Source organism: Verticillium nonalfalfae (assembly GCF_003724135.2).
Source record: "Verticillium nonalfalfae strain VnAa140/NRRL 66861 chromosome Unknown scaffold_22, whole genome shotgun sequence".
Lineage (NCBI taxonomy): Eukaryota > Fungi > Ascomycota > Sordariomycetes > Glomerellales > Plectosphaerellaceae > Verticillium > Verticillium nonalfalfae.
Window position 1 is genome coordinate 234,469 of NW_021167247.1, and position 13,726 is coordinate 248,194.

At 60.0% G+C, this 13,726-nt stretch overlaps 5 protein-coding genes and 1 non-coding gene across 6 annotated transcripts; 3 read left to right on the top strand and 3 right to left on the bottom strand.

Moving 5' to 3' along the window:
• Positions 1 to 909: 909 nt before the first annotated feature.
• On the top strand, positions 910 to 2,415 carry D7B24_004000 (uncharacterized protein; the record flags this gene model as incomplete). The annotated part of the gene is made up of 1 exon (XM_028638181.1): positions 910 to 2,415. The coding sequence occupies one exon, from the start codon at positions 910 to 912 to the stop codon at positions 2,413 to 2,415; it is 1,506 nt and encodes a 501-aa protein (XP_028497068.1).
• Positions 2,416 to 3,207: 792 nt separating this feature from the next.
• D7B24_004001 (uncharacterized protein) lies at positions 3,208 to 4,677 on the top strand (the record flags this gene model as incomplete). Its single annotated transcript, XM_028638182.1, has 1 exon — positions 3,208 to 4,677. One exon carries the CDS (start codon positions 3,208 to 3,210, stop codon positions 4,675 to 4,677), a length of 1,470 nt encoding a protein of 489 aa, XP_028497069.1.
• A 595-nt stretch (positions 4,678 to 5,272) lies between these two features.
• D7B24_004002 (uncharacterized protein) lies at positions 5,273 to 6,918 on the top strand (the record flags this gene model as incomplete). The annotated part of the gene is made up of 2 exons (XM_028638183.1): positions 5,273 to 5,377; positions 5,455 to 6,918. The coding sequence occupies 2 exons, from the start codon at positions 5,273 to 5,275 to the stop codon at positions 6,916 to 6,918; spliced, it is 1,569 nt and encodes a 522-aa protein (XP_028497070.1).
• Positions 6,919 to 7,274: 356 nt separating this feature from the next.
• D7B24_004003 (uncharacterized protein) lies at positions 7,275 to 9,317 on the bottom strand (the record flags this gene model as incomplete). Its single annotated transcript, XM_028638184.1, has 1 exon — positions 7,275 to 9,317. One exon carries the CDS (start codon positions 9,315 to 9,317, stop codon positions 7,275 to 7,277), a length of 2,043 nt encoding a protein of 680 aa, XP_028497071.1.
• A 1,070-nt stretch (positions 9,318 to 10,387) lies between these two features.
• D7B24_004004 lies at positions 10,388 to 10,486 on the bottom strand. The gene has a single exon. It is a non-coding gene; the product is annotated as a tRNA-Leu (tRNA).
• A 221-nt stretch (positions 10,487 to 10,707) lies between these two features.
• D7B24_004005 (uncharacterized protein) lies at positions 10,708 to 12,762 on the bottom strand (the record flags this gene model as incomplete). Its single annotated transcript, XM_028638185.1, has 2 exons — positions 10,708 to 11,902; positions 12,002 to 12,762. 2 exons carry the CDS (start codon positions 12,760 to 12,762, stop codon positions 10,708 to 10,710), a joined length of 1,956 nt encoding a protein of 651 aa, XP_028497072.1.
• Between the last annotated feature and the right edge of the window lie 964 nt (positions 12,763 to 13,726).

Here is a 13,726-nt window from a genome sequence, read left to right on the forward strand (position 1 = left end):
TTGCCACTCTTCCCCCAGACAGCCCGAGGCCCAGCAATATGTTCTGGCGTGATGGAAAAGCCCTCTTTCGACCGAATGATCTTTTCGTAGCTCTGGCTAGATGCCATGGATGACTGCTGACCACGTCGATAGGGTAGTGCCTCCCTCTCCAACTCTACCAGTACGTCCTTCCGCTGATTCTCACCACCGGAGCAGTCGTGTGCTTGCTCGTGACTCGCTTTGAAAGCACGGGTTCATGTAAGGCTATGAAAGCTCTGCAATGCTAATGAGGTGTGTGTCACTCCAGCATCATCATCACCATCATCATCATCATTTTCACCACCTCCCGCCCCGCCCTTCCCTCCTCTCCTTGTTTCAGGTTAGTACATGAGCTTTCCTTGCTGTATCATTCATTCATCTTCCTTCAAAAGGGTAAGAATAGCAATGTCCTGTGTAATACTTGTGATACATGAACGAAGCGGACCGGACGTCCTGGGCCGGATGGCCTGCACCTGACACTTCTCGAAAAACAGCTCGGGCGCTGCGTGGACTGATCAAATAGACTAGTAGCCGCCGGAGGAGTATCAGGGGGCTTGGTGCAATATGCTGACCTCAATTGCTATAGCTATTATAATGGCGCACTTCACGGCCACTCTTGGCCTGGAGGGGCTCTCCTCCGAGGCCACCGGCGATACTACCAACATTGATAATTACCCCGACTGGCTTAAGCACCACAAAACCGACGAGCAGGATGGAGACCATTGCTTATCCTGCCATGAGCTACCCAGAGGCGAGGGCCGTCATTGCAAACGCTGCGGCTCGGTCTATTGCAACACTTCTTGTTCGAAGGAGGCATCCACGATTCATCGAGAGCTTTGCCGCACCTATACGTCCCTTGCGAAGCAGATAAGGCCTACAACGGACCTCTACATGGCGCTTCTCTTCCCGGCCTACACCTCGGCTCCTGATTTGATCTGGGTCAGAATGAACGACACATCGATAAGCGTTGACCTGGACCACCCAGAGCTTGCTCAGCTGTCGGTGGAATGCGGTCCTGATCCCTGGGGTAGCGCCTCTTCGATTCTCTGCAACGACTTGCTCTTCATGCAGGACACCAAGCTCGGCCACGCCCTGACCCTCATCTCACCTGTAGGCGAAACAACCGAGGGCCTCGAGGGCAAGTGGCTCAACAGAAGCGTACGGCGGTACGCGCCACCCCACCACCTCTACCCTTGGCAAGGTCCCTTGATCTTCGTAAGCTGGCATGTCGACGAGGACGCACAGCTCCAGAAGCTGTGCGATATCTCGATGCGGGACTACCACCACGCTATCAAAGTCTTACTTGAATGGCACGCAAATCCTTGTGTTCTGAACCCTTCTCGGTTTGGCCCAACCATCGCCCATACCATCGCCAACGCCCAGGAGCCACAGACAGCTCCGAAGACGAAGTCCATGAAGAAGAGGGCGCAGAGGAAGAAGGCTCAAGCCCGGAGGAAACTTGAAGCTGCTCAAGCCACTGAGGCAAAGGCTGTGGCTGCGGAGGAAGACGCTTTTCTCGCCGCGACTCGTATCCCTTTACCTGAGAGTCCTGTGTCAGAAGCTTCTCAGGACGATACCGCCGCCCCTGAGGATAAGGATGAGCACACTGATTGTTCGGTCACTCTTGATGCTGACTCTGAAGTGGAAACCATGGTTCAAGACGGCGGAGCTCCTCAAGACATGAGCAAGATGAGGCCAGCCAGCTCCGAGCTCGGCACAAAGATTCTGCATCCCGAGCCCGACTTGCATGAATATTCACAGCACTTGCTTCCAGAGAAGCAAGACAACGCCAAGTTTGGGGTTCATGCGACGGAGCCCTGCATTCATGAGGATAGCAAGAACAACAAAGGCACTCGGACGGAAGCTCACAATTGCTCAGACGAAGAGCGCAATGATGCCGGTCATCCCGAGCCCGAGCTCACCTGTAATGACGAGACCGATACCTCTTCCCCAGGGGAGGTTTCATCGCATATTGATCATGAACAGCCCGGTCCTCATACAGAGGATGAGGTCCACGAGGTACCTTCGCAGGGACCGACACCGAGGGACCTCAACAAGACATGTCAGGCCAGTACCATCGATACGTCATGCTATACCATGTCGGAGGAATCCAGCTTCAGCTCCACCATAGCGGACGACGACAACGACGACGATGACGATACCGAGACGAGCACCGGACGACAGCAGAAAGGACCGAAAGACAAGAAGGATGCTCAGCTTCATGAGTTGATGATACTTTTCGAAAAAAGAGCAATGAGGAGATTTGATGAACTTACCGAAATGGTGAACGACCTTTCGAGGAAGGTTGATGTTCTTCAGAAAGGTCCTGCCAAAGAGGCCTCACCGGACGAGGCGAGCGAGCCGCTGGACGAGCCTGCCAAGCGCTTGCCAGCCTAGCAGGCTGGTGTGACAGATACAGAGCAAGCGTCGATAGGAGGCTCCGAAAGTACAGGGCCAAAGGAAGACACAGGGAATAAGGGCATGTCTGTTACCTCCACTTTCGCTGATGAGTCGTCCGATGCCGTGTCGGACGAAAAATGGAAGATCGATCTCTCTTTGCCCGAGAATACGAATGATCAGGCCATGGAGCAAGCGCAATCAAACTCGCAAGTCTGGGAGACCGTCGTTCGCAGGAAGAAAAGGGCGCCAGCGAAGACCAAACCAACCAGCGAGAAAAGTAAGGTTCGCGCCTCTTTGAGCGCCTGGTCAAAACCTGCACCAAAAGTTAATCAGACGAAGGCCAACAGTGCTTCGAAGACTGTGTTCAAGGGGCCTTTGAAGACATCATGTTCCATGTCTCGTACCCTGGGAGCAGCAACGACGAGCAACGGGAACCATGGACGAACTTGTAAGAAGGACTCAAAGGAAGAGGCGTCAAAGAAACCTGAGCACCAACAGGAGCCTCAACAGCCGAATGGGACTAAGGAAGCGAAGAATCTTTCAGAGATCATTCACGACGATGCTGTTGAGAAGGTGTTGCCAACACAACCTGAGTCGAGACCTGCGAGCACGCAGAGCTCCCGGTCCACAAGCTCTCAAGTTGGTCCCGATGAGGGGTCCACTCCAACTGCTATACCTGTGCAACATCCTGAGGCCATGTCTTGGGCTGAAGAAGTAGAACTCTCTATGCAGCAGCCTGTCACTCAACGTAGCACTCCTCCAGAGAACGAGCTACCTATAGCGGACCCCATGAGCGACTCCAAGAGTTGTACTGAGTATGTCGACTCATCTTCCTTGTCGGTCGACGAGAACCCTACCCAGAACGATGACAACGTGGTCGAGGCCCCTATCGAATCGTATCAAGAGCCCCCGGAGCATGTCGACTCATCTTCCTCGTCTGTCGACGAGAACCCGACCCAGAACGACGACAACGTGGTTGAGGCTCCTGTTGAACCGATCCAAGAACCCCCTGAGCACGCAGATTCGGGTATTCAACCGGTGCAGGTTATGTTCCAATCTACGCCAAACTCAACACAGGCCAACGTAGACGACTCTCCGGCTGAAACCTTGGCTGGTGCTCAAGAAAACCGTACAAACGAACTGAGGGACTCTGCGGAGTCTCTATTCCACGACCCCGATGCTCGTGCCTTGGTACGACTCCCGCCAGCGGCAGAGCCTGAGCAGACGCTCCTGGGTGAGCCCCAGAAGCCCCAGGATCTCGCCGCTCCACAGTCTCAAGGTGTAGACGTGCCCCCCAAGGAGGCTGCTCCTCCTCCTCGCCCCAGTGCGGCGAAGAAGCCTCAGTGCCCTCCAAACGGACAACAGCAGTGCGTGCAGCGGCAGGAACCATTTACTCAGCAGTTCTCTCAACGGCCAATTGTTCAACAAAAGCATGAGCAAGGCCATCGCCAGGGCCCTCGACAGCACACCCGAACGTACCCCCAGCCATACCCACGGCCGTACCCTCAGCTCTATGCTCGGCAGTACGTTCAACAGCAGAACCTAGGCCAGCAACAGTACCACCAGCAGCACGCTCAGCCGCAGACCCAGTGTCCGCAACAATATCCGTATCCGAATGGTCAACAGTACTTTGTAACCTTTCAAGGAGCTCCTCAAGCATATCAACACTGGCAGCAAGGTCCTCAGCAACACCAACAGTGGGTCGCTCCGCAGTATCGGATGCCATCGTCGGCGCCGGTAGATCCCACGACATGCGACCAGCCTGAGCCGAACCATTACAATTATTCGAATGGTCCTCAACAGCACCAGAATCACACGACAAGGTATCCACGACCGCCGCAGCGGGCGTGTACACATTCTAACCCTCCCGTGCATCACCACGCGGGTGGCCGAGGCCAAGTCTCGTTGCGGCACGTGCCAGGTCGAGGTAGGGGTTTCAACCCACGAGGCAATCTCCATAGAGGACGAGGTCGCGGCCATGGGGTTGTGGCAACACACGCCCCGAGTGCATCTGCGAACACGAACAACGCCACGAATGAGGTCAAAAATGAGACGGCTATCCAGCCTGTCAGCGAGAATGCCCGTGACACGGCTGATAGCATAGTCGACGACACGACGGACGAGGCCACCGTCCAAGACAATGAGGCGTTTTACAACAGATCGGTCAGTGTGGAAAGCCTGCCACTTTACTTGAAGAGCGAGAGTGAGGAAGAAGAGGCTGAGGAGGAGACGCTTCCAAAGAGAAGCTTGAGTGTATAGGCTGGGCTGACAAGGCAGGGGAAGGGTTGGGTCAGGATAGAGCCACGCATGAGTATAGGCAGGCCGAAGCGTTTGGGAAGACATCCAGGATCGGTTGATAGACAGCAGCAGCGGCATGAGCGATTGGGATACTGTCATACAGAAAGCGCAGTCAGTCGTCAGCGAACATGATTCTTGTCGCCAGTTGTAAGCGTGCGTGATGGCCTGTTGTCTCTCCGCGTGTGCTGCCGTGCCCTGATCGACGCACCTTTCTGTCTTCTTTCCGTCCAGGCAGGCTGTACGCCTTCTGCCTTCTGAGCGGCCATCTCACCGCCTGGGATCCGCAAGGCTGCCATTCACTCGTAGGCAGTCAACTATTGATCGTTGAGGGACGCGGTATCGATCGTGCTCCTTCCTTCCCGAACAATCCTCACCACCCGCCTACGCACGATCGAGATACCTCCAGCCATCACCTCCAGCCATCACCTCCAGCCATCTCCAGCACGACGACGTATCACAATCAAGACTCCTCCCTTGGGTTGCCGCAACAGAAGTACAATCCCAGTCGAAAGGGCAACGATCAAAGCATCGCCACGTACGCCGCTCGTTCCACGCCATGTTGCGCCATCGCGGGCAAGACGTCCAGCGTCTGCGCATCCGCCAGCACCTCGCCTCTCCCAAGACAGCGCACGCGCACAGCCATGCCCTGCGCAACCCTACTGTACGTCGCGCTCCACGGCCAGACAGCGTCCCTCCCCCCCCGCCTCCGTGTCCGCGGCCTAACTCGTGTGCGTGCAGCGTCCCACGGTCTTCCCCTACCGGATCGCCTTCTCCCTGCCCTCCTCCGGCATGGCCATGCGCAAGGGGCAGTCTGCGCACGGCGCGCTCGACGTCGAGGCCTCGCTCCACAGGTTCCGCATCGACACGGCCGGCGCACCGGTCGACATGACGCGTGACGACGTGCGCATCCGCCAACGGTGCCTGCGGTGCGAGGGGGACGTCAAGACGCGGTGCCCCGCGTGCGACGAGGCCGGCTACTGCGCCGAGGGCTGCCGCGCCGACGACGAGGCGTTCCACGCCGACGTGTGCGGCCTTCGGGAGGCCATGGCGGAGGGCACGCGGCCCTCGGCGGCGCACCGCCTGCTGATCTGCTTCGCGCCCGACTACGCGACGCCCGTCTTCCTCTGGGTCAAGACGCACTTTGACGAGACCAACGGCAACCTGTCGTTCCTCTTCGACGACGACAGCCTCGTCACGGCGTGGGCGGAGAGGCACGGCCTCGCGACCCGCACGTGGATGGTGCCCCTCGCGGCGCAGCGCTTCCTCTTCCCGCACCCGCTGGGCCACGGCGTCGGCCTCGTCGGCGCGACGCCGCCCCACGACGACGCCGGCCCGCGCGACATCAACTGGGCGGTGCAGTCGCTGGGCAGGCCGGGCCACGTGACGCCCGTCTTCGGTCCCGTGCTCGCCTTTGCCTACGCCACGGACGAGCGCGGCAGCTTCGTCGCCGTGACCGACGCCGCACTGCGCGACCTCACGCACGCCGTCGACGCCGTGCTCCAGGCCCCCTGCCACGCGGCCCCGCCGGCCCCCGACCGCGCGCGCCACCGCCACCAGCCGGCCCTCAAGCTCACCGACCCGGCGTCGCCGTGGCACCTCGCGCTCGGCGCCCCGCCCGTCGAGATGACGACGCTGCCGTGCTGGAAGAGGGGGTTCCCGCTCGCCGTGCCCTTCAGCCTCGGCCTGCGCTGGATCGTGCACCCGGCCGTCGTGCCGCGCGGTCTGCGGGCGTCGACTGTCTGGGGGCCCGACGCGCTGTCGAGGCTGTTTGGGAGCGTCGTCATCGTGCGCCAGGGTCAGCGCCAGGGTCAGGGCCGTCGCGGCGGCGGCAGCGCCTTGCGGGGCGAGATGGTCTTCCAGCGGCTGCTGTTCTGGCACGGGTTTACCGTGACCAAGACGTACGGCGGCGTCGTCCATCCCGTGCATGTCGAGGGGCTGCTGGCGTACCTCGCCTTTGCGCAGCGGCTTGCGCGCGGTGCCACGGAGGGTGGGTTTCGGGGCTGGTGGGAGGATTGGAAAGATGGGCTCGTCGCGCAGGGGAGGGAGGTGGCGGCCCTGGTGAGCCCGTATTTCGATGAGGACGAGCCGAGACATCCGCGCTCGTTGGATCTCGAGACGGAGAGCCTGCTGGCGTTCCTCAAGAAGAAGAGGGAGTGTGATGCGGAGAGCATCGAGGACGTGTACGGCGACTTGGTCTTCTGACGGCCCGGCTCTGGATGCATTCCACGAGGCGCAGTATGTTTGTAGTCAGACATTGGCATGCGACGGTGAGATCTGATGAGACTCGGACGGAGGGAAAGGGGGGAAAGGGAGACGGGACTGGCGAAGGAACCTCGTCTGCCAAGGGCATGACGAGCACGAGATCATGTCAATGGAGCAAACGCACCCTCGTACCACAAAGCCTGCTCGATATCCATGCATGACCGACGCGGGTGTGGAGGTGCAGTACGTCGTTTGGAACGGGTTCCTTCTCCGTGAGCTCTTGTCGTCCTTCTCATCGTCATCGTGGGAACAACGCAGTCCCGCATCCTCGGCAATACACGCCGGACGGCTGCCCCTCAGTAGATATCGAACACCTCATGCAGAGGTTCCTCCTCAAGAAACTCCCCCTCCATAATCCCAGCCACGTACGAATCCCCCTTGAAAACAAAACCACCACCCTGCCTCTGCCCCAGCACGACCGGCGCCGGCGCATTCCAAACAAGCGACAAGACGTCGCCGGCTTGCACGCCGGCCCAGCAGATGCCGAGGCGGCCGCCCTCTGTCCAGAAAAAGGTCCGCCCGCGCAGACACGCCGCCCAGTGCCGCCGCAGCGCATCGGCACACTCGGCAATGTTTTCGTCCGTCAGGGCCAACTCCGCGGGCGCCGAGCTCCAGTAGCCGTAAATGTCATCCCGGTACAGGGCGGCCTCTGTGTCGTCGAGGGCGTCGGCGGCGATGGGACGGGCGAGCAGCATCTTGCTGACGAGCCGGAACACCTTGGGCGCCTCTATGCGGGCCATGTGCTCCACCGACACGGGATCCATGGCCGTGACGGCTGTGGCGAGGGCCGACACGGTGGCGCCCCAGTCGGGATTCGGTTTCGACGCCTCGTCGAGGCGGGCGAACGCCTCGACGGCGGACCAGTCGAGATCGGGGTGGCATCGCTCGCAGAGCGCAGGCGGCGTGCACTTGTTGCAGGGCCTACCCGTCGGGGGGCGCAGCACCTCGGCAACGACGTCGACGCGGCATCCGCCCTGGCGCAACAGCCCGCTGTCGGTGTCGGCTGGTTGCTCTGTTCCGTCCTGACCCGGCCCGCCTCGTGTGGCATCGCACCACCCACCGAACAGCCCCTGGTGTCGGACGGCCTTTTGAGGGGTTCCGCGCATGCCCATGGCCTGCCAGTCGACGACCCAAGACGGCAGATCATCCGACGCTGCCGCTGCTCTCGGCACCACCGAGTCGAGGCCGAAGCTGCCGTACGCCGAGTCGCCGTGCATGATAAGAGCCCTCGTCAGCGTGGCGAAGACATGGGCACGCGTCTTTGCGTAGTCGACCTGTAGACCGAGGGCCTCTCCATCCGAGACGATGCCGAGAATGGCGAAGACGACATCGCGCGGGTCCGTCACGGCGTAGTAGGGCCGTCCCGGCGCCGGGTCCCGAATGTACAGAATGTCGAGCAGCATCAGCGACACGCCAGCATGATAGTCGGCGCGGGTGTTGAGGGCGCGAACGTCGAGCATCTGCTCATCGATGGCGGCGGCGAAGGCTCGGTAGCGCGGCAGGGCGGGACGAAAGGTGCGCTTGCAGGCCCAGATGACGCCGAGGGCGGCGTTGAACAGAGGCAGAGGCAGCGTGGCGTTGCCGCAGGCGATGATGGCGTGACGGGGCACCGTGACTTCCTGGATGATCCACATGCGCGTCCAGTAGTCTCGCTCGAGCATGTCCTGGATGCCGCGTTGCGTGGGCGTGGGAGCGCCTGTGGCTTCGTCTGCGTACATGTCGGGGTCGGCAAGGAGCGCCTCGTAGAACGACGCCACGGCATGCTCCTCGTGGGTACCGTCGAGTTGACTGGGAGAGTCGGGGTTCTCGAGGCGATTCTTGATGATATCCGCCACTTCCCCTGCCCTGCCGACTTCGAGCAGCAAGGCGGGTGCGCCACATGCCTCGGCTGCCTGACCCAGGCGCGCGAGGGCGTCGAGGGCTGCGTCCGTGTTGGCGTTGCCTGGCCCCAGCCAGAGGTGGACCACGGCAGCTTGGACATAGACGGTACGCATGAGGCCGATCTGCCACCGTTTCTCATTGGGGTCGGTCTGGTCGATGCAGATGGCGTCTGTCCAGAGCCACGACGTGACGTTCTGGCGACGCAGCTGGAGGAAGAGCCCGTGCAGATTCCGGCCGATGGCGTAGGATCGGCCGTCGACGGTGGCCTCGAGTGTCTCGCGCATGTCACCCCAGACGTAGGAGAGGGCCCCGTACTCGGGATCCTCGTCGAGGGAAACATGGCAGAGCTCGAGGGCGATGGGGGCTTCCTCAGAGGGGGGTCCCGAAGATGGAGCCACCACGAAGCGGATGAGTCTGATTTCACGGCGAGCCTCGGACAGAGGACGGTGGTGGAACATGGTTTCGATGGGGATTCGATGGGGTTTGCGAGACAGAACGATCGCTGTGATGCGTGTGTGGTGTGTGGTGGTGACGTGCGCAGTCAGCCTCGGAGGATGTGGGCGAACTGATGCAGAGTTGTCTGAGTCCCAAAGGCTAGCAGGCGTCGTTGCTGGATTGTACAAGGAAGACCCTCTCAGGCCATGATGATCTTTCACAGCTCTGGAGAGGACACATCATGCTCGAATGCAGCCATCGTATTGATGGTGGTTGTGATGTTGGAGGATGCTGGGAGGCTGCACCTGCCGCCGAAGGTAGGCAGGTAGGTAGGTAGGTAGGTACCTACCTCAGCAAGCTGTTGACAGATTTCTGGCCCACATACTATCACCCATACCTACCTTGCCTACCAACTAGGCATTCTACCCTCCACAACCACCACATCCCTCATCCATTGCAGCCTGAAATAAATCCAGTACTGTACACGTTCTGGATTCATCATAAAGGTAGCAGCCCCTAGATTGTATAGGTGCATTATGGTGTGATAAATCGGTCATTTTCGTTGTTGTAGTAGTGTTGTTAGGGGAAGGATGTTACGAGGGCCAGATCTTCTGTCGACAGCCTGCTTAGGTACCTAGAGAAGGGAGTCACAGATTGAGCCACACTCTAAGTCCGCCGAACACAGGTCTCGTCCAGACAGACCCCGAACTTCGGAATCCTCTCAATACCTCGCATCGGGATTATAAGCTCTGAACTTCAATCTGCTACACCAATGGCAACATAAATGAGAACAGACCTATCTTTATGATTTTTCGAGCTCATGCAAAGTAGAGCATTGCGGTTCCCAGTGAGGGCCCCTTGACGGAGTGTGGCGTCTTTTTTTTGACATCCCCTGGTACGGCACCTAGGGGCAGGATGAGATGCATCGACAGCGGCCAACCCAACCTCAAGATACCTTAAACCTACATGGTACCCCAGCTCGGACCGTCTCCAGAGGCGCAATTGCAGAGGCCAAGTTCTTCCATCCGCGCACAGCACCATGCATATAGCAAACCCTCAAAAGGAAAGCGGCACGGCACACAGCAAAAGGAAATGATGAGGACGAGACTCGAACTCGCGCGGGTTGCCCCACCAGGAAATCTAGTTAAGGTAGACCTTAACCTGGCGCCATAACCAACTCGGCCACCTCACCAATTGATGAACGACTGGGCTGCCAGCTAGGGAGATATTCGCATGCTGCAGTGCATGAGTGGCACAATCCTCTAATCGTACCATAGCTTCTGACCGAACGATAACGGTGCAGCCTTGATGCGAGGAGCGTGCACTTTCCATCGTGTTGGTTCTTCGTCGAATTCCACGCTTGGACTTCCAGGCTCGAATGAATGCTTCTTACTCTATCGCCTGCACGTTGCCTCATCCGTCTCGCAAGCCTGCGCGCGAGCTGCTACTCCTGTCTGTGCTCACCCTGTTGTCCTTGTTTCTCTTGAGCAACCTGGTCCATCTGCTCGCCGTCTTCTTCGCGCCCCGGTTTGTCTTGGACTCGGACGACTTGCACGGGACCACCACCTCCTCCATGTACAGATCGTAGACGCCATCCCCGACGTACTTGTTGCGGTACACCCACGCCGTCTTGACGTCGCCGCCCTGCCCGACCGTCAACGACATGCTGCCCTTGCCCTTGTCGAACCGCCCGCGCCGCCTCTTCCGCGCACCACCGAGCATCGGCCTCAGCACCTCGGCCTCGGCGACCGGCCCACCCTCGGGCACGACGACCCTGTGCGCCGTCAGCGCCGCCGCCGTGCCGAGCACGAGCTGCAGCCCCGCCGTCAGCACCATGATGAGATGGATCATGTCCCAGTGTTCCATGTTGAGCTTCTGGCCGATCGTCGGCGCGTCTCCCCACACGAAGAGCGCCGTGTTCGACTGCGCCGCCATGCCGAGCACGCCAATGGCGAACCGTGACATGAGCAGCGCCAGCCCATCGCTGCTCCCGCTCATCGGCGTGCCCCAGTACGTCGCCGCCGGATACACGATGCCCTGGACCTGCAGGTCCTCGTCTGCTGCCGTTGTCGAGTAGCCTTGCAACGCCACGGCCACGGCCACCATCCAGACGAGATCGTCGCCGAGCGCGTGCTGAGGGAGTGAAGCGTTCGATGGCGTCCCGACCGTTGTGTTGCACTCGTAGAGCCACGGCGAGGACGATGATGCTTCCAACACGGACACGCGCCCACACGCCGGCCCGCATGGCGCCATTGTGTCGGTGAAAAAGGTCGACTGGTCGCCGCCGCCGAGGACCGGCAGCGTGACGTTGCGCGCGCCGCCGTTGCTGTTGCTGTCGGCGATGGTGATGTTCTCGAAGAGGCCGTCGCCGCCTGAAGTGACGCGATAGCTGCGGCATGCCGTGTCCACCCGGACGAGCCGGTTCGTCACGGCCGTGATGGGGAACGAGTTGGCGTCGAGGGCCGACTTGGTATTGACCTCGTGAAAGGCGTAGATGCAGCCCCCGTCGTCACAGAAGAAGAGCGGATCGTCGCTCGAATACAGGTCACCCGGCTGTGGGATTTGGTCGACTACTGCCGTGTCATACGCCAGTGACACGCTGCCGAGGCTTTGGGCCCTCTGTTAGCTCTAGCCTGCTACATATACTACAAGGAAGCTGCGCCACATCAAGCAGAGCGCCAAAGCAAGCCCGAGGGAACAACAATACCTGTTGGCTGTGTACTCCTGTGCACGCTGCGAGTTGCTTCCGTTGGTCACCTTTGTCGTCTCAATGGTCGACATGTCGGGGATCGAGACGTTGCCGCGCACGAGCAGCGCCTTGTCCTCGGTGCGTTCGACTGAGTAGCACAAGCCGATGGAGGCGATGCCAACTTGGGCCCCGATGATCAGCAGCACCCACAGTGTGACGGCGACGTGAATGTTGGACCTTTTCGATCGCGACGCCAGACGGATGACGCGCGAAGTGCTGTGGGCATGGAGAATGTGCTCGACCTTGTGCTGCGATCGCGCTCTCCTGCTGAGAATCCACCACCGCATGTCATCGCACATGCCCGTGAGGAAGCTGGCCGTCGACAGGCCAAGAGTGATGAGCAGACCCGTGATGAGCGCGTTGAACTGGCGCTTCTTCGTCGTCGACATGACGGGTCGGTCGACCGAATACGCGATCAGCACGGCGTACACGGCGACAATGAGCACCACCGTGACGATCCACTTGCCGAGCACACGGGCGAGGACCCTGACCTTGGAGGCCTTGCGCGCCGCGAGGCCCTTGAATTCGTAGAGCTGCACGTCCTCTGCTTCCGGCAGCGACGCCGTGTCGGAGTCTGGCTGTCGCGGGGGCGGCGCCATGGAGACAGATGGCCGGTAGAGAGGGTCGACATCGTGATCATGCGGCGGGCTCAACTGCCGCGTCGCGTGCGGTTGATGTTGAAGAAACGGCTGCACAGCATGGTGCTCCGTGCCAGCCATCGTTGTATATGCGGGAGCAGTGCTGCTATGTTGGTGACGGTCGTCGTCGCCAGTACGTATCGCGCCCGCAGGTAGGCCAGCCCTTTAGTACGTCTCCCAGATTTTCCCACATCGTCTGCGAGACCCCCGGGTCTCCGCTCGGGCCTGAAATAAACTTTGGTCGGAGGGCCATGGTCCACTGCCTACTTGACGCAGATCGATGCGCGACGTTGCGCCGCGCAAAAAGAGGGCTGAGACTAGCTCCAGCAACGAATGCGGCATGCCTTCTTGAAAGAGAGGGGCCGGGAGCACGGGCATCACAGCACAGCGAGCGCCTGGGGGTGGCCTCACTCGGAGGACTCCACATCGAATGACGCTATATCTCATTCATCTCGCTCAGAGCTCAAGTCAGAGGGCTCCAGAGGGCGCCAGAGCGCGTTCCGAGGATCCCCTGTCCTGGCCTGGGTCGGCCGCGCCGAGGCCGAGAAGAAGCACGGGCTTAGCCGGGCGGGACAATGTGTCACCCCGGCGCCGCGTAAGCGTGAGGACGAATGTTTTCTTGGAAGGTCTTGGAGCCGCATCTGTGGGTACCGAACCGTCATTGGCATGTCGAGATCTCGGTGCCTACTACAAAGAGCGAGAGCGCTCGCCGACTGTTTCGTTCGAGGTAGGCTGTCGGGTTTCGGAAAGGAGCTGAGGTTGACAGTTTGGACGGACGATGGAGCGGCCTTGCAGTGTTCGCCAAGCCTACTGACTCAACCAGCATGCGCTGTCCCTAGTCGACGACATGGGCTTCGTTCGGACGCTCGTATTGTTTGATCTCGCATTGGGCTTGGGTCAGTCAGCATGCCTGCCACTTATACTGTACCGAGACCAAAAGAGGTTCTGCGACGTCTCATATGCTGATGATCCATTTCTTCCGCTGCAAGGCCGAAGAGGGCAATAAAAGAACATCTCCTCTTTTCGTCGTCATGGCCAGGCTAAT